The 27894-nt window shown below is 47.3% G+C and overlaps 2 protein-coding genes across 6 annotated transcripts in view; both read right to left on the bottom strand.

Moving 5' to 3' along the window:
• The window catches only part of DRG1 (developmentally regulated GTP binding protein 1), a 165524-nt gene that overhangs the window by 71046 nt on the left and 66584 nt on the right, over positions 1-27894 (bottom strand). The gene's annotated exons all lie outside the window — the stretch shown is intronic.
• LIMK2 (LIM domain kinase 2) overlaps positions 706-27894 on the bottom strand; it is a 45928-nt gene continuing 18739 nt past the window's right edge. For 3 of the 5 annotated variants that reach the window (XM_080986309.1, XM_080986313.1, XM_080986311.1), the window contains 14 exons: positions 22818-22953; positions 19410-19519; positions 18481-18669; positions 16585-16690; positions 14552-14748; positions 12876-13062; positions 10113-10199; positions 8721-8852; positions 8390-8446; positions 6959-7024; positions 5685-5859; positions 4603-4658; positions 3254-3411; positions 706-2426 (listed from right to left, as the gene is read on the bottom strand). In XM_080986309.1, the coding sequence (XP_080842435.1) occupies positions 2270-2426; positions 3254-3411; positions 4603-4658; positions 5685-5859; positions 6959-7024; positions 8390-8446; positions 8721-8852; positions 10113-10199; positions 12876-13062; positions 14552-14748; positions 16585-16690; positions 18481-18669; positions 19410-19519; positions 22818-22953 (1813 nt within the window). In that variant the 3' untranslated portion in view covers positions 706-2269. The remainder of the gene's footprint in view (positions 2427-3253; positions 3412-4602; positions 4659-5684; positions 5860-6958; positions 7025-8389; positions 8447-8720; positions 8853-10112; positions 10200-12875; positions 13063-14551; positions 14749-16584; positions 16691-18480; positions 18670-19409; positions 19520-22817; positions 22954-27894) is intronic. The other 2 variants (XM_080986310.1, XM_080986312.1) reach the window with 2 other exon arrangements.

The following is a 27894-nucleotide window of genomic DNA, read 5'->3' as shown; positions in this document are numbered from 1 at the left end:
CCTCCACATGCAGCTGCTGGGTGACCTTGGGCCAGTCACACTTCTCTGACGTCTCTCAGCCTCACTCACCTCACAGAGTGTTTGTTGTGGGGGAGGAAGGGAAAGGAGAATGTTAGCCGCTTTGAGACGCCTTTGGGTAGTGATAAAGCGGGATATCAAATCCAAACTCCTCCTCCTCTTCTCATCTGTGTTATGGTGCTTTCCCCCCATTTTGCAGCCAACTCTAAAATGGCTGGGGTGAGAAGGGTAGAAAATTTTTATTGGGTTGGAGATGAGCCTTGCTTACGTTAAAAGCAAGGATGCAAGAAGGAAGCTCTGGCCCTCCAAACGTCCAGCAGAGCCAATGACAGGGGATGATGGGGATTGTAGTCCATTGACAGCCGGGACACAGCAGGTTCCCCACCCCTGCCTTACAAGAATGCAGAAGGAAAGGGTAGCTTCACAAAGCAGAAAGGTGGCCACCCTTCCCAAAATGCACTGCAGCAGTTTGGTTGCTGCTGCTCCCCTTCATCTCTGAAAGAAAGAAAAACTTGGGGGAAAGTCCCCAAGGCCTCCCCTCTGATGCCCTTTATATCCCATAGCTTATGACACATCTGCAACAGCCCTCAGAACTGGGTTTCAAGACCAGCAACAGCACACTCTGCTTTGATCCAAAACTGGCCACATTTTGAAGATGTTGGCTGTCCCTTTTAACACACAAGCCACTTTTGTTTCCATAGGATAAAGTTTATTGCTTTTAATTTAGTCAAAAATGTTTTGGTGTGCAATCAACAAGAGTCCAGAATCTCTTGAACACATGATCCAAGTTTCTCCTCTCTTCGTCCCTGTTTATAGAGGGGGACCCACATTTATTAAAAGAGGAAGGAGGGAGCGGAATCTTTATTGAAACGCCCTGGGCCTGGAGACCACCACTGGGGTGGGGCTCAGAAGGCCCAGTGGCTCTTAACCCTTCGAGGATTAAGCCGGATAACTGGAGTTTAAAATGGCTTGGCTAGTAGGGTCCTCATGTCTTTTTGGCTACTCTAAGTGGGAAAGTGGGCTGCTTGAGGTCCAGATCCATGGTGCTATCTTAGGGGAGAGGACCAAAAGCCACGATGACTGCATGCCCGTCCCAAATTCATGCTAGGTTGGGTTGGGCTTCCCAAGGAAAGTGACTTTGCTGAGGCCCACCAAGAACAGGGGAAAGATCTGGCCAAGTGAAACCATGTAGTGTGTGCACCATCTTCACCAGAGAAGACAGAAGCTAGGAATGGTTCCCTTTCTATTCTTGGTATATCCAGGAAGTGTGTGTGTGCAGGCCAGAACCAGTGGTGTCTTAGTTCCTAAGGGAAAGAGAAGCCTGAAATGGAGGACAGAGGTAGGTAACTTAATCAGGTTCAACAAGGGCTTCAGACTATCAGACCCAAATAAGAAAGTGGTCTCATTCCCTGTCAGCTGCAATTAAATGGTGGCTTGGGAAGTAGCTCTTTGCTCAAACCCAGCTGTTCCACACTAAGAAGCCCCCACAGTCTGAGGCCACGGAGCCCCAGGGCTCACCCTTTCTGTTCCCACTGCAAAGTGGCTCAAGCAGCCGAGAGCAGCCTGCTACTCTGGAGCAACCCTTTGTGCTCACCGGAGATGGTTCTTCCCCTTCTGACATGGGGGGTTGGTGGAAGCCCAGTTCGCAAGTTGGCTGTGTAGTGTTTTTGAACGTTTGCTTGGAGGTATTTGTAGAGATGAGGAAGAGAAGGGGGATCCTTTGCCGGAGAGAGGCTGTCTTTGAGCTGCTCCTGAAGAACTTCCCAACTCCCAAGAGGTGTGGGGAAGGCAAACACACTCCCTCTCCATGCCTTTTCCAACAGCAGGCAAGGCACCCAAGTTGGGGGCAGCCCAGCCTGCCCCTTCCAGGCAAATGTCTCAGGCTCAGGAACCTTTAAACACTTGCAGTCTTTTTGAGGCCCAAAGCACCACTGTGATAGAGACCTGCAAACAGGGCCTCACAATTTTGTGTTTCCAAAAGCTAGAGAGTGTCAGTACTAAAAGTCACAAGCAGGACAGGATTCTGCTTCCAGAACATGCCACAAATCCACAGGAGGAAGGTAGTCCAAGGTGAGGCGACGGAAGGCAAATGGGTGCCTTGTTAATGTCCTGTGAGGATTCGGAACATCAGCTCTCTCTCTCTCTCTCTCTCTCTCTCTCTCTCTCTCTCTCTCTCTCTCTCTCATATGCCCCTGCTGCCCCACTCCCTCCCCACAGGCAATTTATGGAAAGTGCGCACAGGTCTTGAGGATTAGGTGAGGTTTTCAGGTAGCTTATCCCGGATCAGCCCATGCTGCATGCTGACGTTGTGATCCAGCAATTCCAGTTCTGACGGAAGAGGGATTCCCAGCTCTCCCAGGTACAAGGAAAGGGCTTCAAAAGAATCCTCCAGTTTGGAAAACGGGGGCCTAGGGAGAGAGGAGGGAAGGCAGTAAGTTAATGGTGTCTCTCTACAGATCAGTCACCTATGGAGAGCAGGAATTTTCTCCAGGCGACCAGAAAGAGATGTTTAAAACCAGCACACAAGTGACTGAAGCAGGTGTGACCTAGGAAGGACTGTGGTTTAAGGAACTCCCACCAGGACAACCACAATGGAATAAGACAAAAGGGTTTGTGCTGGCTGGGACCAATGGAAATTGTAGTCAAAAACTTCAGGTGATAGGAGGCTGATGGAGAGACTTCTGAACACCCCCAGTCTATTGTGGCATTTTAGGCTGCTCCCCTTCTTCCATCCCCTGTGTTGAGGCTCCAAGAAGGAAGGCAGGAGCCCAGCCTTTCACATGCCCACGGTGGTGCAGCCTGGTCTGCCTTGCACAGAGGAAACAAGAGCTTGTTCCAGCTCTGGAGGGTGCAGTTTCCTTTGGTTCCTGCTTCACGCTCACTTGACAAAATAGTTCTTTTTAACAGCAAACCGCACTGGCAGGAAAAATAACACTTTAAAAGAAAAAGGGAGAGAGCAAAGTCAAAAGAAAGGAAGTGCTCTGTCCTCCATGAGGGTGGCCTGCATGCAAATATGCCCCTCCCTCAAGCAGAATGCCAGGAACAGACTCCATCAGCCTCCACCAACCTGATGCCCTTCGGTCGTTTCTGGACCACAGAACCTATCAGCCCCAGGCAGAATAGCACCCTCCAAAACATCTGGAAGAAAGCAGGCTGGCACCAGACCAAAAAGAAGCAGGAAGGTACAGAGCCAAGATCTCCCTTCATCCTGCTTTGATCCCTCCAGAGGCCTCACCTGCTCTCTGGCTCTAGCCTGCAGCAGATGGCTGCCAGGGGGAAGAAGGCCGGAGGGCAGTCGGTGGGAACAAACTTCTCCCAGAAGAGCTTCACGTTGAGGCCAAAATCCAGAGTGCGGGGGAGGCAATCTGGATCGGCATACACTTGTCCGATGATCTGAAACAGAGAAAGGAGCCGTCAGCGTCACAGAAAGCAGGACTCGGCTGTGTGCTGGCGCCACCACCTGGGACTGCAGGTGATAGGAAGGAGGAACTGAACCAGATCCGAGGAGGGAAGCCTGGATAGGAACAGGCCCTTAGGAGCATTTGCATGGGAGAGGAGAAAGCAAGAAGGGAGGGCAGGAAGGGTCATGGTAGCATATCTGGCCTTTCAAGCAGAAGGTCCCAAGTTCAGTCTCCAGTGGCATCTCCAAGTACGGCTGGGAGAGACTCCCTGCCTGAAATCCTGGAAAGCTGCTGCCAGTCAGAGTAGGCAATACTGAGCCAGATGGACCAATGGTCTGAGTCAGCAGAAGGCAGCTTCCCATGTTCCCAATACGGAAAGCAGAAGGGGTGTTTATTAATGCAACATGTTTCGGAGAAAAGATTCTACACTTAGATTAGCAGACGAAAAGCAGAGGCAGCGCATTTAAAGGCTGAATCTTTATTTTTCCGAGTTTCTCTGGCCAAGGACCAGGTGAGTAGTAATAATAATAATAATAATAATTTATCATTTATACCCCGCCCATCTGGCTGAGTTTCCCCAAGCCACTCTGGGCGGTTCCCAGTTGAGTGTTAAAAACAATACAGCATTAAATATTAAAAACTTCCCTAAACAGGGCTGCCTTCAGATGTCTTTTAAAGATAGGATAGCTGCTTATTTCCTTCACATCTGAAGGGAGGGTGTTCCACAGGGAGGGCGCCACTACCGAGAAGGCCCTCTGCCTGGTTCCCTGTAACCTCACTTCTCGCAATGAGGGAACCGCCAGAAGGCCCTCGGCGCTGGATCTGTGTCCGGGCTGAACAATGGGGGTGGAGACGCTCCTTCAGATATACAGGACTGAGGCCGTTTAGGGCTTTAAAGGTCAGCACCAACACTTTGAATGTGCTCTGAAACCCTAACATGCAGAGCAGCTTTGAGGATCCTGGTGGCCAGAGAGGAAGCTCAGATACCACTTATTTATTCCTTAAATTTCTATACCACCCTTCATCTGAGGATCACAGGGCGGTTTATAATATAAAAACACAAAAATACATACCATAGTAACAAACGAAAACAATAACATTCCCCCAAACAGTATTTATTTTATTAATTAATAATTAATTATTAATAATTAATTTTATTTATTCTGAAGTGGCCCAGGTTTACCTCGCATAGCACAATCCCAAAGGAAAAGATGTCCACTGTCTCATCATAGCTCTGCCCTGGAAGAAAAGAAAAAAGGGAGAGTGGCTTTATTTTCATTAAATGGAGAAAGCACTGAGTGTGAACGACAGAACTGGTGAACCAAGAGTTCGCTAAGAGCCCTCAGGCAGTAGAATCAGAGTTTCCAGCCACACAGTCTATTTTTTATTGTCTCAGTGATTACATATGATTCCTGCATGCCTAACTCAGGGCATCATTCCTGGCATTTCCCCTGCTTGGGAGCAAAGTTCAGGGCAAGAGATGGCACCTTGCCCAACGCCATTCTGTTAAGTATCATGGCTGTGGAGGGGACACTGTCAGACTTTCAGAGAGGACAGGTCTACAGAAAATCCTGCAAATTCCTGGGGAAGGACCATGATGGCTCAGGGACAGAGCGCCTGCTTGGAATGCAGAAGGTCCCGGGACCAATCCCCAATGGCATCTCCTGGTAGGGCTGGGGAAGACGTCCTACCTGAAACCTTGGAAAGCCACTGCTAGTCAGTGTGGACAATATGGAGCTAGATGGACCGATGCTCTGACTCTGTATAAGGCAGCTTCTTATGTTCTTTACTTGGGAAGGGCTAGAGCTCAGGGGTAAAGCACCTGCTTTGCATGCAGAAGGTCTCAGGTTCAATCCCCAGACTCTTCAGGTAGGGCTCAGAGAGACTCCCTGACGGAATCCCTTAAGAGTTGCTGCTGCAAGCCAGAGTAGGCAATGCTGATGTAGATAGACCAAGGTCATGGTATAAGGCTGACCCGGCCTTCGGCACTGTATTTGGGGACTTCCCTGGCTTTTTTATGGCCCACGTAGGACCAGTCTGGATAGTTGGCCTTGGTGAAGATTTGACGTGTTCATCCCCAAAAGGTTTTTGATTTGAGTTTCTACAGAAATGAGACTGCATCTTAAAGTTGTATTTTAATCTTGTTTTTAAGTTGTAGTTTAATCAATTGTTTTTACATCTGGTGTTAGCTGCCTGAGCCCTTGGCTGGGGAGGGCGGGGTATAAATAATTTTTTTTTATTATGATTACTTGTGAAACTTCTTACCGTTCAGCATCTCTGGTGCCATCCAGTAGGGGTTCCCCACCACTGTGTAACGCTTCTTCCGGTCACTCTTGCGCAGGGTCCGCTTCTTGGCCGATGGCTTCTCCAGGGTGGGCTTCTTCCTCTCCTCTACAATCAGCCGGGAGAGGCCAAAGTCTGCAACCACCACAGTCTTGTCCTGCAGCCAAGAACAAAGCAGGAGGGGCCACTATGAGAGGCCTACTAGTCTGCAGGGATCAGAAGGCACAGTTTGCCCATGAGCAAAAATATCTATAATAAATGCCCAGGGTCAATAGCAGTACGTCCCAAAGTGAGCGGTACTACCCAATGGGGAGTGTTGGGTTTACCTGCAGGGGGCAAAGACCATAAAAGGCAAAAGGGTAGTGGGGGAGGGGGGCGCTGGAGGTGTAAGTGACTATTAGACTTTGAAAAGCTGGTATCACTGGATCAAGTTCATAAAAAAAGAATCAATTAAACTACATAGTTTTAAGTGGATTTGGAATAAATGGGCAATTAACCTTTTTCTTTTTGAAAGTGTTTTTATTTGATTTTACGAATTCATTCACACTCATAATCACAAATAATAATAAAATTACGCAAGATTCTTCTGAATCTTAAGACTTCCCACCTCCCCTCCGTGGATCCTTTAAGTAACTTTTTAACTGCATATTATAAATCCATCTAATTTACAATCCTCCACTGCATCCAAAATCTATGTATCATTGCAAGAGTTATTTGAAACCTGCCAAAGAGTTCAAGTGTTTACAGTGGTCTTTCAAGTATGATATAAATTTGTCCTATTCTTTGTTGAAGTTTTGATCCTCCTGGTTTCTAATTTTCCCGGGTGGAATAAATGGGCAATTAAATGTTACTGCTCTGAATTTTGTTGTGTTCAAACCACTATTCTGGTTTTTTATTTGGTAAGGGGAATGATTTCATGGAAACAAGGGGCAGTGGCCCCAAAAGTTTGGAAACCACTGGGAGGATCTGGGAGAAGAAAGGAAGAACCACAGCTCAAAGGAAAACCTAACAGGTACTTTTTTTTGGGGGGGGGGGCAAATGCACATTGCTTAAGTCACCACCTGCTCTTGGCCTCCAATGAAAACGTCAGGCTTAAAGACACCCAAGTTCTGAGCAACGGTGCACCCGCTCTTGCTGGGATACATTTACAGCACTAACTTGGACCTATGAGGTCTCTGTGCGCAGAGAGCCAGAGGGCTCCAACTCTCAGCTGTTTTGCTTGGTGGTGGGCGATGGGGAGAGACTGGGGAACTCACCAGTTTGATGAGGCAGTTGTGGGAGTTCAGATCTCGGTGGATGATGGACATCGAGTGGAGGTAAGCCTGTGAAAGGGAGAAGAAGGGGAAGAGAGGCATTTGAACCAACGCTGTTTGAGTCTGGGCCACTTCCAACGTGGCACTTCTGGCTGAAACCACTCAACACTCCCACTGGCCTGTCTCACGGGCTACCCAAGTGCCTCCAAGCCATTGCCCTTCTTATAAGCCAAGGTGGTTGGGGACAAATAGAAGAAGACGCCTTCACCCCGGTATGGCTCCCCTTTATCACATACACAGCCCAACAAGACAATGACAAAAATCCACCAACGGCATACAAATAAATATGGTTAACCTGATCCAAAACACCCACCCACCCCACTCACACATGAAAACAAAGACCACCACAGCCAATCACAAACAAACAAGGCCAACCCCAACCTCTCTCACCACCAAAGGAACACAAGTGAATAGCACAGAACCTGCACAAGCGATGCTGACACAAAACCCCACATATATTAAGTATAATAGAAACATTGCCACCCACCCCGACCCACCTTTCCCCCACCTTTCCCCTTCTTCTTCCTAATGTCTCAACAAATGAAATTGGAAAAAAGAAGAGAGAGAGGTGTTGCACATACTTTTGTAAACTAAGAAAATATTTAATGAAATACATAAAATAAAATAAAAAGCCAAGGTGGTGGCTGGGCCTGGGGGGTAGAGGAGGCAGGTCACAGGTGGTTTGATCTGACCCAGAATCCAGTCAGACCGACTGCACTAAAAGCCTATGATGCTGGAGACCACCAGGTGTGAGGGGTTCATGTGCAACCAAGAGACCACGGCTGCTGAGGATGCAGAAATGAGCCACAAGCTCCACTGCGGTAAGCCACATGTGTGTGAAAACCGGTTGCTGGAAGCTGCAGGAAGGGAGAGCTGCTGCTACTGCGCTCATGCCCTGCTTTGGGGCTTTCCATTGGGGAATCTGGTTGGCCACTGTGAGAACAGGATCCTGGACTAGATGGGGCCTCTTTGGTCTCATCCAGCAGCCAAGCTCTTCTTATGTCCTTATGACAGCCCCTTTGCTTCTCCAGCAAAGGAACACCCCATCGCAACCCTTTCGAAGTCATGAGCCTGGACTGGGGCTTCTTGGGCTGCAAAGCCTTAAGAGGCAAACTCCTGCGCATTGGCTGCTCATTCAGAGGGCAGTTCTCATTTCAGAAAGAGGAATAATGCCACTGTTGCCCCCACCTGAGACAATTGCTTAATGCGGTCTAATGGTAGGGCCGGCTCGTTTCTCTCTCAAATGCACCTTTCAATCCCCCTTGCTCAATATCTCGTATTTTTGAAGCCCTCAAGATGGGGCAGGATATACAACTAAGACAAGATTCCAGTGGGCAAAGAGTGTGTGTCTATGTGAAGAACCAGGGAACTCACCATTCCTGAGGCAATTCCTTTGGCAAAGCTGACCTTCTGCTCCCAGGGAAATGGATCCTGCAAGGCAAAAAAGAAGGCCCTCATTAACATGTTCCTTAAACAAGCAACATATCTGTAAGGATGAAAGGCGCAATGCTCTTTTCAAAGTCTTTCCCAGCGTGACATTGCGGCTGTGCCGGCTGGGGCTGATGGGAGTTAAGAGTACAAAACAGCTGGAGGCACCAGGCCTGGGGGAGACTACTTTAGAAGCCGACAGCTTTAGTGGCCAAGAGCCACTGCACTTTTAGGGTCAAATTTCTCCTTGCTCATCTGACAAGCTGCCTTCACTCACCATGTTCCGGAGGAAATCCTTCAGAGTCCCGCCTTCAATGTACTCTGTGAGAAGGTTCAGCTTCTTGTCCTTGTATAGCACACCAATGAATTTCAGGACGTTGGGGTGATCCAAGCTGCGCATCACCTTCACCTGAGAAGACAAGACAGCAGTCCAAGGGTTTGGGATGCACTGAGACCTCCTTTTTACTGCTGCTGCTGCTTCTTTTTTTAAAGAAAACAAAATAAAAAGTATTTGAAGTCTAAGCAGCTCTTGCAGTCCCATCTGAGGGACTGATGCGATCCACACTTGCTCACCTTCAGAACTGCTATAGCATCAGGGAGCCCAGGTGTGTTGGCCTTGAAGAATATATATTCCACCCTGCCAGTACAGGTTAGAGCATCAGACTGCAATCTGGGAGACCAAGGTCCAAGCCCCCCCTCTCAGTCACAAAGCTCACTGGGCACCCTTTGGCCAGTTACTATTTCTCAGTCTAACCAACAGGGCTGTTACGAGAGTACAATGGGGAAGCAGAGAACTGTGTGTGACACCTTTGGGTTCCTTGGACAAAAGGTGGACCAGACATGTAAATAAAATAAAAATGGAAATGAAATATAAACATGCAAGAAAGTACATAAACAAAACCGGGTGGAACTGTGGAGTGGTGAGTTTGATGGGAAACAGGAATTGGTGTCTGAAGGGTGCAGCCAGAGGTTTAACAATGTCATCGCTGGCAAATGGAGGGGCACTGGGGCCTCACTTCAAGCAGCAACATATTTCTTTTTTATATATAAATTTATTTGTTTTTTCAGATTAAAATTTTACAGTCACATATCCAACATACAACATAGAAACAAGATTCCAAAGAATCTCCTGGACTTCCTTCCTCCCCCCTTTGTGTGTCCTATTGTCAATAATTTCCTCCTGCATCTTTTATAATAATCCAAATCTTTTACCTCTCCATTGTGTCCAAAATTCACCATTAAACTACAAGTGTTATTCCAATCCTACTAATGATTTTAACTGTTTACAATGGTTTTTAAGATAAATTATAAATTTTCCCCATTCCTTATTAAAATTTTTGGTCTTCCTGATTTCTGATTCTTCCGGTCATTTTAGTCATTTCGACATAATCCATCAACTTGATCTGCCATTCTGCAGCAACACATTTCAGCCCAGCTCTAGCTCTCCAGAGCGATGTGCAACATTAAATGCAACCCAAGTCTTGGGCATTATCTGCACGGCTTAAAAGCCAAAGAGGAGCAGCACATGACATAATGTTCTTTTGCTCTCTTCTAAGTGGGCAGCCATGGGGTGATCTTCCTGAGCCCCCATTCCTATCGAGGCTGCTGCATATACGAGGCTGCTGTATATGCACCCGTTTCAGGACCTGCTTGAAACGGCTGTGCCTACCTCTGTCAAGAAGGTCTTCTGCGTTTCCTCGTCACAACGGATCAGCTCCTTCATCACCATCACTTTCCCTGTTGCTTTGTGAGTCACCTGAACAGCAAAAGTGAGAAGAACTTAACACGGCGCTTCTAAACTGTTGCATGATCTCACTGACCCTTGCAAGATCTCCGTAAAGGGTCACTGGCAGCAGAGTGGCTTCCCCAGGCCTCTTAAGGGTTGTACTTGGCAGAATCAGGAAGGAGCTCTGCACTCCCACAGACCTCCTGTCCTCCTCTCACACTTGGGAATTAACACATTATCCCCATCTTGATGCCTTCAGCAGTGAAGAGCCGCTATATTGTCATTTATGATCGCTATCATTTTTGTTACTGTTAATAGTATTATTTCAGTTCATTACCTGCCCTTCACCCTAAGGTCCCAGGGTAGGTTACAACAATTTAAAACACAACATTTAAACAACATAAAATTGCAAAAATAGGGTGGGTCCTAAAATTAGGGAGGTAGTGTGGTGTAGCACTTAAAGAGTGTGGAACTAGGGTTTGGGAGGTAAAGGTAAAGGTACCCCTGACCGTTAGGTCCAGTCGCAGATGACTCTGGGGTTGTGGCACTCATCTCGCTTTATTGGCCGAGGGAGCTGGCGTATAGCTTCTGGGTCATGTGGCCAGGTCATGTGGCAAAACCAGAGCAGCGCACGGAAACACTGTTTACCTTCCCGCCAGAGCAGTACCTATTTATCTACTTGCACTTTGACGGGCTTTTGAAACCTCCCACTCTGCCACGAAGCTCATTAGGTGTGACCCTGGGCCAGTCACTCACTTTCAGTCTACCCTACCTCACAGGGCTGTTGTGGGAATTAAATGAGGGGAGAACCACGCATGCTAACTTGAGCTCCTTGGAGTAAAAGACAGGATATAAACACAATAAATAAATAAATAAATAAATAAATAAATAAATAAAGGATATACATATCAGGTGTCTGAATTAGATTCTGAATTAGAAGACAAGAAGAGGAGGATGTCACCTGCACTGGGCCTGACTGGTCAAGCACATAATGAGGGGCAGCAACTTGCCTGAGACGTTTGACACCCCTGTGACTGAAACAGAAGACGACGACAACCAGCAGTCCTAACCAGTTTTATTTGTGATACATAGTTTTGTTTTGCTTTTATCTAGGTTTTTGTTTTACTTGAATGTTGTTTGTATTGTTATTGACTTTATGTAAACAGCATAGTTGTTGCTGTTTTTTACTACAGTAAGTGGTATTGCATTTTTTGCAGGTAATCTAAAAGTCCCCTGCTTTTCCAAAACAAATGTGCAGCAGCAGAGGAGAGGAGGGTGCTAGGTTGTTGTATGTCTCCTTTAAAAGGAAGGCCATGCAGAAAGGACGTTCAGAAGACAAGGGCAAGCCGGATGCTCCCTCCCCCAACCAACACAGTAGCCTTGCAGAATGTGGAGTGTTGGGGCGTTGGGTGGGGGTGGGGGGGTGGGCAGCGTGCACAAATCGGAGGCCAGAGTTAGTCTGAGGGCTCTCGCCTCAGTGGGAATGCTCATCACAAGGCATGCTGCAATGATAGCATTGGGCTTACCTGTACCTGCTACGTGCCTACCCACAGAAGAGGAAGGAGAAGGAGAAGAAACAGGTTCATTAGTAAGAAAAGGTAAAGAGGAGCTGGAATGTGGCATATACCCAAGGATGCAGGCTGAAACAGGGCATGGTTATAAGCCCCTTCATAAGAGCTTGCTGGATCAGGCCAATGGCCCATCTAGCCCAGCACCCTGCTCTCACAGGGGCCAACCAGATGCCTGTGGCAAACAAGCAGGAAACAATCACTAGAGCCCCCCTCCCCTCCTGTAGTTCCCAGCAATGGGGACTCAGAAACATTGCTACCTCCAGCTGTGGAGGGCAGAGCATAGCCGTCGTGGCTGGTAGCCATGGATAGCTCTCGTCTGCATGAATTTCCCTAATCCTCTTTTAAAGCCATCTTGGTTGGTATCCTTCACAGCCTCCTGTGGCAGCGAGTTCCACAGGTTAATTGTGCGCTGCATGAAGGAGCACTTTCTTTTCTCCATCCTGATTCTTGCTTCCACATTGCGCCATAGTCGAAATATAGGACAGGCTATCCCCAAATCAGAACTCCAGGTGTTCTGGAGGATGGAGCAGGGCCACGGATGAACTCAGCCTGAGAAGCTGTGGTCCAACAGGGCCACCTTTTTCCTAAACAGGAGAACGGGCTCAAGCACAAAGTTTTGACAGAAGATGAAATGATTGGCAAACAGAGCATCGGTGCCGAAGAAGCTTAGCTACAGCTACTCAGGCTCTTGCACCCCAGATCAGAATGAAGGTGGGGAGAGCCAACTTAAAACTCTGCAGTCGGAGATGCTTAGGAAGTTGCCTTATACTGCATCAGACATTGGCTCATCGACTTCAGCACTGTCTACACTGACTGGCAGCAATGGCTTCAGGGTTCCAAGCAGAAGCCTCTCCCAGCCCTACCTAGAGATGCTGGGGATTGAACCTGGAACCTGCTGCAAGCAAAGCAGATGCTCTAACAACCACTGAGCTATGGCCCTTTCCCATTCAGTGTCAGCTGCACCAACTTCAAGGACAGCAAAAGGAACAGTGAAACAATTGCTGGGAGAAACCTGATGGGACAAATGATGATCCTGATTAATAGAACACCATTAACGTGAGAAGCAGACATGCCCCATTCCTGGGGGTTCTGTTGGGAGAGAAAGGTAAGAGAGTATCTGCGACAGTTTCCTCACCTTGATAGCCTGGCCGAAGAAGCCTTTTCCCAAAACCTCCCCGTGGATCAGATCACAGGGGCGGAAGATCTGCTGGGAGCCACTTGTGGATGAGCGGAGCGATTCAGAACGGCTGATATCCCGGCTGAGGAGGAGTGGTTCCTTTGGGGAGCTGGGGCCAGGGGACTTGGAGATGCTGTTGCTTCGCCTGGAGTGGAAGACGCAACCAAGGTTAGATCTTTTGCTGGAAGTCCAAGCTGCAGGCTCCCTGTTCTCCAGCTCATTGGGATGGGAGGAAGAGATGCACACAAAGCACACCTAGGTTCGCCAGACCACGCTCCATAATAAATGAACATGTGTAACAACAGTATAAAAGAAGCCACACTGTGATCGAATTCAAGGCTGCATTTAGTACGCCACACAAAACGAAATCAGATTGGATGCACTGTGTCATGATCACAGGAGGGGGGGGGGCACTTAAAAAAACAAACATTTATTATTATAAAAAATATTTACATACCACTGTTTCATAAAAAACGTACTACAGTGATTTACAACAGTATCATGGAACCAAGTTGTTCAGGGCTTTGTAAATCTATATAGGAACCTTGAACTTTTGTCCTGGGGGCATTCTTGTCAAAGTTCATGTGACTTATGTCTTGGTACCAAACTTATCCAATATTGTCCTTATTTATCACAGTTACAAACCACTGTATTCTCCAAGGAGCTCAATGTGATGTACTGTCAGGCTTGAGGAATTCTCTCCCTCCCCCCAATGGTTTCAAGAAGCAGGGAAGAAACAAGGCGGCTCCTGATTTATTCAGCCATTACGGCAGAAGACAAAGAATCCAGTCCTTCCTCCATGATGGAAGGCGGAGGAGCCAGAGTGAGCAACTCCCTCTTTCCCAACAGCATCTGACCCTATGGTGGCCCCCCATGGTCAAATGCCTCTGTGTCCGCTGCTCTTGCACCCTTAATGAACGTCGCATTCTAGGGGACGGCGGATCATCTATGCTGTCTAATGAAGTGTCCGCTGGCTGCTCTGTCTCTCCCCCCTGCTTCTCCTAACACCTCATAACTTAACTGCTCGCTTGTCTCTGACTTGTTATCTCCCTCATAGTTTGGCTGTAACTCAACACAACCTCCCTCAGCTACAGGAGAAGGGGTAGGGGGTGATTGCCACCATTCCTCTTCCTCTTCATTCCAGTCCCTGACATGTACATAGTTCTCCCTCTCCTCATATGATCACCACAACAACCCTGTGAGGTAGGTAGGACTGTGAGGCAATGACTGGCCCGTGGTCACCCAGGGAGCTTCATGGTTGAGAGGGGATTCATACCCTGGTCTCCCAAAGTCCTAGTCCAACTTTTGCACTGCACTGGCTCTTAGTAGTCCTTAGCAGCAAGTAGGGCAGGAGGCAGGAATATGTTGGATACACGCATTAGAGTAGCAGGCCTTCCCCAAAATGGAATCTTCCAGATGTTTTGGTCCACAACTCCCATCAGCTTCAGCCAGCGGAGAATACTGTAGTTCAAAACCGCTGGAGGGTGCCAGGTTGAGAGGAGCACTGTATTAGAGGGGTCAGCCTAAATTCCTCTAGTCCTACCTCCTGCAAAGTGAAAAGCTATATAGCCAAAATAAAATGATAGTTGGAAGTCAGTAAAAATTTTGGAGGTAGCCTCCCCTGGCCTTGGTACCTGAGGGAGCGACGCCGCAGCGTTCCTTCCAGGTTCTCCTTCAGGTCCAGAGCTGATATGGGGCAGGGAGAAGAGGGCTTTTTTGTGCGCCCGGGCATCCGGGCATCCAGACGCAGTCTGTCGAGGCGCTGAGAGACGGGGTCATGCTCGATCAACAGCTGGAGGGTTTGGCTTGTCTTGCGAATCAGATCCTCTATCTGAGAAGTGAACCCAGGAATAAGGAAGTTGCACATTGAAGGCGAGAGAGACCTCCAAGGGAGCATCTCCAGGGGTCATTCAAACAGAAAGTTGTTGATAGCTCAGACATCCTGGCATTGGTAAACTAACCTCACACAAAAACCTCAACCTTTGCCTCAATTCAGCCTACAAGAGGTTTACTCATGGGCAAATCAGGACGCAGGTTTCTGTGACTGTCCACAGTTAATTATGTAATTATTGCTGTCTCTGTACTCTCTGCATTTCTTCTCCTCACTGCTTACAATCCTACACCAAACCATGTGTGCATATATGCCTGCAATATGCTGATGACCCACAGCTGTACTTCTCCTTTACATCTGAAGATTTGGCAGTGGATGTGCTGGACCATTGCCTTGCCTCATTAACGGACTGGATGAAAGCCAACAAACTGAAGCTCAATCCATCTTAAGACTCAGGCACTGTTAGAGGGGGGTTCCCTAGAATGGATGGATTGGATGTTACCTGCTCCTGATAGGGCTACGCTCCCTCTGAAGTACATAGCTTGGGGGTACTTCTGGAACCCTTGCTTTGCTTGAGGTTCAGGTGGCCTCAGAGACATGGAGTGCCTGCCATCAGCTTCGGCTGGTGGCCTAGCTGTATCCCATTTGGACAGGGATAGCCTAACTTCTGTCGTCTATGTACTGGCAACCTCTGGGTCAGATTACTTCAACACGTTATACATAGGGCTGCCTCTGAAGAAAGTTTGGAAACTTCAGCTGGTGCAGAATTTGGCGGCCAGGCTGCTCGCCAGTAGAAAACAGTTTGAGCATATTATACTGGCCTGACTGCACAGGCTGCCAATTAGTTCATGGGCCCAATTCAAAGTGCTGGTTTTGACTGTAAATCCTTTAACAGCTGGAATTAGTGCAGTTACAGGTGCCACATAAAACCAATTCTGCATTTTAAAGAACTTGATCTTTTGGCATGACAGCACCTACACTTCGGAACTCCCTGCCTATTGACACCAGGCAGGCGCCTTCACTCTTTTTGGCACATGCAAAAAACATTTTTGTCTAGGCAGGCCTACCCAGTTGTTTAGAAAGCTGATTTGAGTTTTAATCTGTTTTCAGAGTACTGTTAATTTAACTTTTCGATTGTCTTGAATTATTGTTAATTCTTCTCAACAATTTTATTGCTTTATCTTTTTTGTAAATCGCTTTGGGGTTGTTTTTTTACAATCAAGCAGTGTATAAACATTACAAAATAAATGAACAAACAAATAATGCACCTGACAAAGTGGCCCTCAGTCCATGAAAGCTTATTATGCGCTAATAAATTTTGTTAGAATCTTGCGGCACCTTAAAAACCTACGTTGTTCAAACTGTTTGCAGTAGCCCATATTCCAGTGAGGGGTCTTGTATTTATGCCACATACAAAAGAGAAGGAATTGCCCACAACTCACAAATGTGAGAACTTTGCTTACGCCTTGAGATACACTGAAGACAACTGAGGGACCAGACCAAAGGCCCCAGTGGCTAAGAAAAAACAACAACACTGCCTTATACCCCAGTCTATTGGTCCATCTATAGTGCAGAGTTGTCTACTCCAGCCTTCACCAACTCCCATCAACCATACAACACAGGAGTTGTAGTCTAAAACACCTGGAGGACACAAGGCTGGCTGACTGGCACCTGCTCTCGCAGAGATCTTTATAGCAATGCCATGGATCAATCCTGAGCCATTCTGCATGCAAAGCATTTGCACCAGCCCTGAGCTATTCTCTCTTCTCCATTCTGTTCTATTTCTCAAATCACCAGGAGCAAGAAGTGAACTTAAAAAATATGTCCAGGCCGTACCTCTTCTGTTTGTAGTGTGCGAATCGGGGTCCCATTGATCTCCAGGATCTTGTCTCCAGGGTGAATAGCGTTCTGGACATCAGGACTAATATGCAGTCGGTTGACTCTATAAACAAAGAGGGAGGGTCATGTGACAGCAGAACTATTTTTATTTTTCTGGGTCTTCAAGGAGTAACAACATGAATTGCACTACTCCAAAGACCACGGAAGAGTGAAACTTCCATAAAAGTGCAGTAGCCAGTGTTAAAATTAACAAATAAATTACATATTATCCTTAAAATAATCGGAGTTTTGCTTATAAAACAAATAAACATGACTAAGAGAAGAAAAACATAGAGAAGGGACATTAGGAGCTTGACAGGATACATTTAGCACTCTGATGTCTTCATATCTCCATGACAATTTAATGAAATAGGATTCTAGAATTGTAGAGTTGGAAGGGACCACAAGGGTCATCTAGTCTAACCCCAGGCAATGCTGCCTATAGTCATCCCTGGGTGGGCTCTTCCCTATTCTCTATTATCAGTCACATCCTCCAGTACTGGTTCCTCACAGACACATCTTCTACCTTGGACTGGTTTGCCATTAGATATCCCCCAATTCTATCATAGATTCCATTTGTTCAAATTGAGAAAAAGCTTTCTGATATTCCACTGTCATAGAAAATAAGTATTTTTTCAAATTGGTGCTGAAGTTTTACACTTGCTAACCATTTCGCTGTTCTTGAGGATGTGAGGGCAGTTATGCCAGTTTGTATTCCTACTTCCAAAACTCTTTATTTAAAAATATTTCTAGTGACATTTCCCAGTGGATTCAGTGCCTGTAAAGAGAATCCAAAATATCTGGATAATAGTTCTGAAAGTTTTGCAACAAAAAGTTTCCTAGACTGTTTGACCTCTGTTCCTCTAAAAACATATCAGGAAACCTGTCTTTCATCAGCTGATTTCTACTGCACCAGTAATTTATCACCCTGACATAATTTAAACCAGAAACCGTTTCCATGCCTGGTTCTGCTCTAATTAAATCAGCTGGGGTAATTTTTGAAACCCCTAAAATCACACACACAAACAAAATCGCTTTGAACTCTCAATTTTAGTAAAATCTGCAATGCCCCAAATTTTCACAGCAAGAATTCATATCAGTCTCATTGTTGCTTTAAAAAAAGATTTTAAACTGTCACAATGACTATCCCTGGTTATTAAAAATTCAGCAGTCTGTTTAAAGATTTAAAGCAGGCTATTTGTTTTTCTTTATTTGTAAAGTCCAAGGTGCTGAGGCTGAGAAGGTTATGGTAAGGTAACTGGGAGATTTCATCAGCTCTGGCTCTTTAGAATTAAACAGTTACTTGTGTTTAGTTTTCCCCCCTTGACTAAAAAAAACTTCAGATTTGACATTATTAATGACTAAACCATTTTCTGGACTGTCTTAATCTTCTCAGGCCCACTTGAGGTGTCAAAAGGAACATATCTTCTCAATAAATACTGTACATTTACCAGTCTCTTAAAGCTTTGGGAACATGATAACTCCAATTGTGCAGAGTCACGACGATACAAAACCAAAGTTAAATAGATATATATACAGCCTTGAGGTAGACCTTTATATGTCAACATGGCGAAGAGGGAAAAGGAAGAGCTAAAGTAAGCAAGTCTTTTGTATACGATACAATCATTCCCTTTGCTTTCTCAATTAGAGTCTCTAAGAAGGACAAACAGTATAAATGTCCATAATTAAAATAGGCAATTAAACAACACAGCAATTTAATATTGTATTGTTTAACTGCATATTTTAACTACAAGCGTTTATACTGTAATGCTTGTGTGATTGGCTTTTATACTTAAACTTGGCTTAGACGTGTGTTTTGGCATTAAGCAGTATACAAACTGATTTATCACCCACTCTTTCACTTGGACGCTAGTGGCATAGGTTGAGCAGCCACCTTCGACAGCCACCGTGAATCCTCGCTTGCCATCAGTGGCCGCAGGCATGGAGATGAGGGTCAGCGTGTAGGGCAGCTGTTCACACAGGAACTCGGTGGACAACCTCTCAATCATCGGCGTCAGAACAATCTGGTTATGGCATTTGCCACTAAACAGAAGAGTGGAGAACGTTATGCTGGAACTGCCAGATCCATCCCTCCCCTCTCCCCACCTCTAATATTATTATTATTATTATTATTAATAATAATAATAATAATAATAATAATAATTTATTTATACCCCGCCCATCTGGCTGAGTTTCCCCAGCCACTCTGGGCGGCTTCCAATCAAGTGTTAAAAACAATACAGCGTTAAATATTAAAAACTTCCCTAAACAGGGCTGCCTTCAGATGTCTTTTAAAGAGAAGATAGCTGCTTATTTCCTTCACATCTGAAGGGAGGGCATTCCACAGGGCGGGCACCACTACCGAGAAGGCCCTTTGCCTGGTTCCCTGTAGCTTCAGTTCTCACAGTGAGAGAACCGCCAGAAGGCCCTCGGCACTGGATCTCAGTGTCCGGGCTGAACGATGGGGTTGGAGACGCTCCTTCAGGTATACAGGACCGAAGTCGTTTAGGGCTTTAAAGGTCAGCACCAACACTTTGAATTGTGCTCGGAAACGTACTGGGAGCCAATGCAGATCTCTCAGGACCAGTGTTATGTGGTCCCGGCAGCCACTCCCAGTCACCAGTCTAGCTGCCACATTCTGCATTAATTGCAGTTTCAGGTCACCTTCAAAGGTAGCCCCACGTAGAGCGCATTGCAGTAGTCCAAGCATTGGACCCCCCCCCGCCTGCATTCCACCCCCCTGCCCCCCACAGTTGCAGTATGGGCTTCTAACTTCCCCTTACCAGTAGAGGGCAGAGTGCTGCACCAATGCATACGTGTCGCCATCTTCAATGATCACCTTGCAGCTCATACACGCAAAGCATTCTGGGTGGTACTTGTATTCACCAGCCACCTGCAGAGAAGCGAGGTTTACGCCAAGGTGGAGAGCAGACAAAAGAAAAGCAACAAAGGTGCTTTCAGACCCAGAAAAGTCAAGAGAGAAATCTCAACTGTGCATTAGCCACATCAACCATTTTCCTGAAGCCGGACGGCACACCGCAGGGTCACACCAAGGTTTGCAATTGCTGGCTGGAGGGGCATTTTGTCGCTTCGGCTGCTCCTGGAAAAGCAGGCCTAACTTAAAAGCATGTGAGAGAAGGGAGGAAGAGGAGGATGTTGCAAGGAGTGTGGGTGTTACCTGTCTCACATGGGGGCTTAATAGTTAAACTATGGAATTCACTCCCACAGGAGCCAATGATGGCTACCAGCCTATATAGATTTAATAAGAGGATTAGACAAATTTATGGTGGAGAGGGCTGTCAGTGGCTACTATGCTCTGCCTCCACAGTTGGAGATAGTAACGCTTCTGAATACCAAGTACTGGAAGCCACAGGAAGAGAGGGGGCTCTTGTGCTCAGGTCCTGCTTGTGCGTTTCCCATTGTGGCATCTGGTTGGCTTCGATTTTACTTGTGCCATTTCAACCAGCCTGCATGGTTGAAGACAGGCTGGTTGAAATGGCACAAGTTAAATGTGTATAAGTTGGGATTGTACTGTAATAGCATATACTGTACAGTGGTACCTCGGGTTAAGTACTTAATTCGTTCCGGAGGTCCGTTCTTAACCTGAAACTGTTCTTAACCTGAAGCACCACTTTAGCTAATGGGGCCTCCTGCTGCTGCCGCACGATTTCTGTTCTCATCCTGAAGCAAAGTTCTCAACCTGAAGCACTATTTCTGGGTTAGCGGAGTCTGTAACCTGAAGCGTATGTAACCTGAGGTGTATGTAACCTGAGGTACCATTGTATATGAATACAGTAAAGGTAAAGGTAAAGGTAAAGGAACCCCTGACCATTAGATCCAGTTGTGGCCGACTCTGGGGTTGCGGCGCTCATCTCGCTTTATTGGCCGAGGGAGCCAGCGTACAGCTTCCGGGTCATGTGGCCAGCATGACTAAGCCGCTTCTGGCGAAGCAGAGCAGCGCACGGAAACGCCGTTTACCTTCCCACTGGAGCAGTACCTATTTATCTACTTGCACTTTGACGTGCTTTCGAACTGCTAGGTTGGCAGGAGCAGGGACCGAACAACGGGAGCTCACCCCGTCGCGGGGATTTGAACCGCCGACCTTCTGATCGGCAAATCCTAGGCTCTGTGGTTTAACCCACAGCGCTACCTGCGTCCTATGAATACAGTACTGTACAGGTATTTGGGGCTGCGCTTCCCCTAGAATCCACTAGGGGTCTCAAAAAGCATTTTTTAATATGAACACAGCCTCTTGCTAGGGGAAATGAGCTGTTAGCCTGCAGAGTTTCCCCTACAGCAGTTGTCTTCAACCTTTCAAAACTCGGGACTCCACCTTCAGCCCTAACATGCATTTGGGGACCTGTTTCTTAACTTTCTACAGCATCTCAGATTCAGAGCTAAGTGCTGTCTAGTCTAGCAGCCCTAATAAGCTTTAAATCAAGACATGGAGAGTTTCGCCTGCAGTCAGAAGAAAGATACCTTCACTTTGTTCTGAATAATTTTATATATTTATATTAATGTACTGCATTTATATCCCACCTTTTTCTCCATGGAGCTCAAGATGAAATCAGACTGATGCTTTAACCACTACACCACGCTGGCTCTCAGTCCCACACTTCAGTGCAGACTCACTCAACCTGGTGCCCTCCTGCCATTTTGGACTACAGTTCCCACCAGCCCCTGCATCATTCAGCCCAGAGACAATGTTCTACAACTCTGGCCCAATCCTGTGCACAGATATGTTCACACACACACAGGTGAGTGTGAATGAAAGGAAGTGTGTCCTTTCTGCCAGCAATGGATGATGCAGAACCAGCATACTGCAGTGGTGGTTAGAGGGTCAGACCTGGGAGACCAGGGTTCAAATCTCCACTCAACCATGAAGCTCACTGGGTGACCTTGGGCCAGTCACTATTTCTCAAGTCTAGCTTACCCTCACAGGGTTGTTGGGTAGATGAAATGAGGAGCGGAAAAACCATGTACATCACTTTGTGGGAACATAGAAACATAGAATTGTAGACTTGGGAGGGACTCTGAGGGTCATCTAGTCCAACCCCCTGCAATGCAGAAATCTCAGCTAAAGCATCCATGGCAGATGGGATGTAAGTGTAAATAAATAAACTGACCATATCACACGACATAGGAAGTTGTTTTAGACTGATTCAGATTCTTGGCCCATCTAGCTCAGTATTGTCTACACTGACAGGCAGCATCTTTCCAGGGTTTCAGATAAGGGACATTCCCAGCTGTACCTAGAGATGCTGCTGGGGGCTGAACCTGGGACCTTCTGCATGCAAAGCAGGGTCTCTACCACTGAGCCACGGCTTCCCCCTGGAAGTACCATGTACATCACCACAATTGTGTTCCTTGTATGAAGAGTGGGATATAAATGCAATAGCAATAACAGAACTGTTTGGAAGCAAAAAGCACGGTCCTTTCAGTTTTTTGCAAAAGGATGCACCTCCCACTGAAAAAATCTTCCATTTGCCAAACCTGTTGAGAGGTTCAATATCATATTACAAAGACGGGAGCCTGAGTCCCAAGAACAAAGGCGAAGTGCCTTACGGCATGCACTGCCTGGAGGCCCAACAGGAAACACTTTCGTCTTGTGCTCCGTCCCAAAACATTTCACAACAAAGCTGCTCCTCCTTCCTACCAGGCCCTTCCCAGAAGACACACTTTGTGGGTGGGGGGGGGGATATAGCCTGATGTCATCATTAGGGCTTTGAATCCTAACCTTGCTCAGTCACTGTATTACAGAGTTGGAAGGTCCTCCAAAGGTCATCTAGTCCAACCCGCTGCACTACAGGAATCACAGTTAAGGAATCCCTGGCAGATGGTTATCCAACAGAAAACCTCTAATGAAGGAAAGCCCACCGCCTTCCAAGGTAGTCCGTTCTGCTGTGGAACAGCTCTTCCAGTCAGCAAGTTCTTCCTAATGTTTAGTTGGAATCTCCTTTCTTGTAATTTGAATCCACTGGTTTGGGGTCCTACCCTCTGAAGCAGCAGGAAACCAACACAGAGTAACTAGTAGAGATTTGAAGTGGCTTCGGATGCTGAGTTTCCCCCATCCTGCATCATCATCATCATCATTTGTATAGCACCCTATACCCCCAGGTCTCAGGGTTGTTCACAACATAAAATTCTGGGGATACTTAGAATGGGAAGCAGAAACAATGCCAAATCCTTACCATGACTGGCCCAGTCATCAGCAGAGAGCAGCCGTGGCAAGACTCGCCAAATTTCCTCCAGTAGTCCTTATGGCAGTAGAGTTTTCCATCCTTTTCGTAGTACCAGTTTGTGAGGAGGTCCTGGCACTCGGAGCAACTAGGAGGCAAAACAAAGGATGGGAGGTAAGACCTACATCTGCCCACCTGCAACCCGCCAGGCTATGGAGTAAAGGGAAGTCCCTTTGGGGTGCTCTATGTCAGGCATGTCCATAATGCGTTTGGGGTGCCTAATACGGCCCCTGTGGCAGTTTATTTCCTGGGGTAAAATCCAAAAAAAACTCCACAATTTTAATCATAAAAGAAGCTCAACAACTCCAACTCTTAAAAAAGCTCAACAACTTCAATCTTAAAAGGTCAACAACTTTGGTCGGCAACCACAGCCCTTCACTTCATCAAATGTGGCCCCCTTTGAAAAAAGTTTGGAGACCACTGCTCTAGGTAGTAAGCAATGAATAAATGCAGTAAATAATACTAAGAGCCATTCAGCTTGCCCAGAGCAGACCCACTGAAATTAATCAGCCTGTCCATTAACTTCAGTGGGTCTACTCTGATCAGGGCCAGCACTTAATACCAACTAATGATAATACCAATAAGAATAAGGGTGGCCACTGCAATGACATATATATCTGTTTTTAAACCTAACATAATAGCTAAACTTTGCAATAACTCTACCAACTTTCCATTTTTTGGTAAGACTTCCCTTTTCTCTATACACTAATACACTACTCAGCACAGAAATAAAAAGCCTGGAAGGAAGCCAGAAAAACCTGGATTTAAGTCTCCAGACAAACTCCCCAGACCCAACCTGGGGAGCTCTGGCTGTTTTGGACTACGACTCCCATGAGCCCAATGCCAGCATGCCCATATGATGCTGGGGCAGATGGGAAGAGTGGCTCAGACCTGTGGAACACTGGGGCTGGAGGATGTTGTAGTCCAGAGCGGCTGGAGGGCACCAGGTTGTACAAAGGCTGTCCCAAAAGTGATCTGCGGATGGGTGGATGAATAGAAGACACACCTCTGAGGCCCGCAAGAAAGCAGCGTGGAGAAGGAAGCCTGAATGCTGAGGTGGTGGTCACTCTCCAAGACAAGAAGATGGCCTCTGACCCTCCCACTGCAAAACTCATGATCCTTGCACCATTACGAACATAGCACCAAGGCGAGGTGACCATGCACATAGAACCAATGTCCCTAGCCCACAGGGCCAGGAGGCAGGTCAGAGTATAACTATCTGCCCAGTGATTTGTAATGCTATTTCTAAGGCAGGTGCATGTCTCTCTCCGACAATGGACACAACATCACCAGGCTCTGCATATCACCACATCCCAGGTGCGCAGTCTGAACTACTCTCTTGAAAACCCTCCAAGTCCTTCTCACAGGAGAGAGCAAGCTTCCTTTGCCCATCTGTTTCAGGACAATTGCTTCAAACTGTGTTTCATTTTCTGGTGGTACAAGGAGAGGGGATCCCAAATGATGACTGGGCTGTTGAACACTGCTTAGCATATACGAAAAGAAAGCAGTTTTTCACACCTCTGGAATTTACTCCCAGCAAGACGTAGAAATGGACACCCACTGAGATGGCTTTAAAAGAGGGCTAGACAAATTTCATGGAGAAAGGATGCCTATAGCCAGCAGCCACAATGGTTATATGCGATGTTCACTGCTGGAGGCAGTATGTCTCTGAATACTAGTTGCTGGAAGCTACAGGAGAGGAGCTTGCTGCCGCACTCAGGTCCTGTTTGAAGGCTTCCCACTGTGGCATCTGGGTGGCTGCTGTGCAGACAGAGGGGCACCCTTTGGCCTGATCCAACACTCTTCTTATGGAACCTCCAGGCCCAGAGCCAGTCTATCTAGATTCCTAGGTTCTTTGGGGTGTTTGGTCCCTTTGAGAAGAAGATGCTGGACTATATGGGCTTCCTTTGGCCTGATTCTCCCTGGCCACTGCTTACGGTCTTAAAGCAGCCTCCCCTAGGCTGAATAAGGAAGGGAGTGCTTAGCTACCGGTAATTACTAAGGTGTTTTTATACATAAGCCAGTGGGCCCTGCCCAACTTTTACCCAGATAAGCGAGCTAACCCTACTACAGAAACGCCGCCTCCTCAGCATGCAGCTGCGTGCCTGGAAGCATCAAATCTTGCCTCTCCTTCAGCTTCTAGCCTGTAACTTTAGTTGATAAGATTGACCTGGCAAGTGGGACCAATGAGCAAGGAGGTGCCTATCTGTACGGCGGCAAAAAGGATTTGGAATTGTTAAATAGCTGAGGATAGCCTTAGTGCCTGTCACTCTGAGAGAGGCAAGGTGCTCTACTCTTGGCACTGCACCAGATAAAACAACAGAAAGACTTGGGGAAAGAGAAAGCAAGTAGTTAAGATTCCCACTGGGCTGGATGGTTTGTCCAAAATACTTGCTCGTCAGCATGCAGCGAACCCCGGCAGAAATTCCAAGATTTAGCTCCAGGTTCAGATGCTGGACCTCTGGGCAAGGTCTTGTTTGGGGTGACGCACATGCCATTAGTCACATTCCAAGTAGGAACACGCTTCCTGCAATGACCGGGCAACCATAAACTCTGCTCATCCCTCCACCCCACCCTCCTCCCTTTCCTTAAAAGTGGGGAAAGCAGCTGACTAGCTGGTCCTAGAGGTCTGGGTCAGCCATCCCCAACCTGGTGCCCTCCAGATGTTTTGCACAACTCCCGCCACTAGCCCCAGTCAGGAAGGTCATGTGGGACAACTACTTCCACCAACCCCAATTAGCAAGGCTCAGCGGCGTAGCGTGGGTTGTCAGCACCTGGGGCAAGGCAAGTAATTTGCGCCCCCTAACCCGGGGCAAGGCAAGTAATTTGCGCCCCCTAACCCGGGGCAAGGCAAGTAATTTGCGCCCCCTAACCCCTAACCTGCCGCCGCTGCCAGCTTCTTCTTGCTGCTGCCTGGTCTGGTCTGGTGTGGTTCTCTCCCGAGCTCAGCGCTGCGCTGGGCGGCCGCTGCACTGTCCCTCCCCCAGATAGTCCCTCGCTCTCTCTCCGCACCGCACGCCTGGCACCCACCCCCTCCACAGTGGGTGGCGACCCAGCGGCTCAGATCGGATTCGCACAGCCAGCACTGCAGTGAGAGAGAGTGAGTGAGCCAGGTAGGGGCAGAGAGCTGCGAGTGCGAGCACGCCCCCCCCAGATGTTGCGTCCGGTGCGGCCAGCCCCCCCTGCACCCACCACGCTACGCCACTGGCAAGGCTGAACAGGTGCTTTTTTCAGTATGTGCATTGAATTTCTATCTGGAGAGAGAGTTTTGGCTAGCCCTGTCGTTCAGGGCTCTCCCTACCACTTGTGGGCTCCAACAGGGCCACTATGGCTGCTGGTGCTTGCTCTAGCACCGGGTGCCGAGCAGCCTCCTGAAGGTGCTTCAAGTTCTCCTCCACACTGATGCTGGTACCCCTGGTTGTCACAGTATTAGGAATCCTCTTGGCTGCAGAGCACCCTGAGGGTTGTAGTCCAGGTCTGGCTGCTCAGCCTTTGCCCATCCTAAGTGCCATTCAGATGGTTCAGACTACAACTCCCATCAGCCCCACCATAATACGGTTGTACTGGCTTAAGCTGATGGGAACTGTAGCCCGAAACACCTGGAGGGCACCAGGTTGGGGAAGGTTGCTCAGGACACCGGAAACCAAAGGAGGAGTTCCAGAGCAGCTCTTGTCCACTGAGCGAAATTCTAGGCATTGCAATCTGCTTTGCCAAAGCTGGTTATCCTTCTGTGCTGCTTTATTTACAGAGGTTGCACATTACAAATTCTAGGAAGCTGAGGAAAGTTGAAAGGGGGCTGCTGCAACACAATTCTGGGGGAAAGGTGAGGGGCTGAGGCGCGTTAAGAAAACCCGCCCCTTGCGACGTCACGGTAAACAAATCCAGGCAGGGCAAATTCACAGAAGTCCGCCCAGGCCTGCAGAAGCCCAGTGCACATTCCCAAGGCTGCTTCAGAATGTGAGTGAAATTAGGGCTAAGAAATAACAAGTGCTTTAGCTTCACACACAGCTATGCTCTCCATAGAATCACAGAGCTGGAAGGGATCCCAAGGGTCATCTAGTCCAACCCCCTGCAATGCAGGAATCCTTTGCCCAATGTAAGGCTCGAACCCACAACCCTGTAAGAGTCTCATGCTCAACTGACAGAGCAGGATTACGGTGCTGTTCCTAAGTGTTCAAAGCACACCATGTGAGTATTTCCACAATCATTACAGTCACCATGTTAAGGCAGACCCTATTTCAGATGGGAATGAGGAGTGGCTCAGAAATGATAGCTTGCCTAAGTCCACACCCTCACTCGAGAAGCTCATGGCTAATATTGGTTTAAAAAAAAATAAAAATCTAAGTACTTGCTCTCTTGCAGATTACAAAGTCATAGGAAGTTGCCTTATCCCAAGTCAGACCATTGAACCATCTAGCTCAGTACTGTCCACACTGACTGGCAGCAGCTCTCCAGGATTTCAGGCAGGAATCTTTCTCACTTCTACATACAGACTGAACAGGGGGCCTTTTGCGTGTGATGAAATAAATGCTTCTGAGTCTGTCCTGTGTCAGAAGCACATTCCTGAAGCAGCTGCAATTAAAGTGGGGGGAGGAGAGGAGCAGGCACACAAGGGGAATGGGAGGCATATTCTAACAGACACTGGATAACTTTTATGCTAACTGTGTAAGGGCACGTGTGAGAAACTAATGCCCTCCTGACTGCTCCAAACTGCAGAACTGGCACTGCTGCAGGTGCTCCATAGAATTTGTTCCAGGTTTGTAAGAAATCGATCCATTAGAACTCACTGTCTACTGACATCAGGCGGGTGCATTCCTTTAGGTGCCTGCTTAAAACGTTTTCATTCAGGCAAACCCATCCAGACATGTTGGCATGTGTTTTAAACTGTCTGTCGGTACCTTGACTGTTGGCTTTAATTATATTTTGAAAAACTTAAAATACCTATTTTTAACTTTGCCTTCCATTGACCATTTTAATGTTTGTTTTATTTGTTTGCTTTTTTGCAAACTGCTTAGGGGTTCTGTTTACA

This window comes from Podarcis pityusensis (assembly GCF_964106645.2).
Source record: "Podarcis pityusensis genome assembly, chromosome: 16".
Lineage (NCBI taxonomy): Eukaryota > Metazoa > Chordata > Lepidosauria > Squamata > Lacertidae > Podarcis > Podarcis pityusensis.
This window is presented reverse-complemented; position numbering and strand designations above follow the sequence as displayed.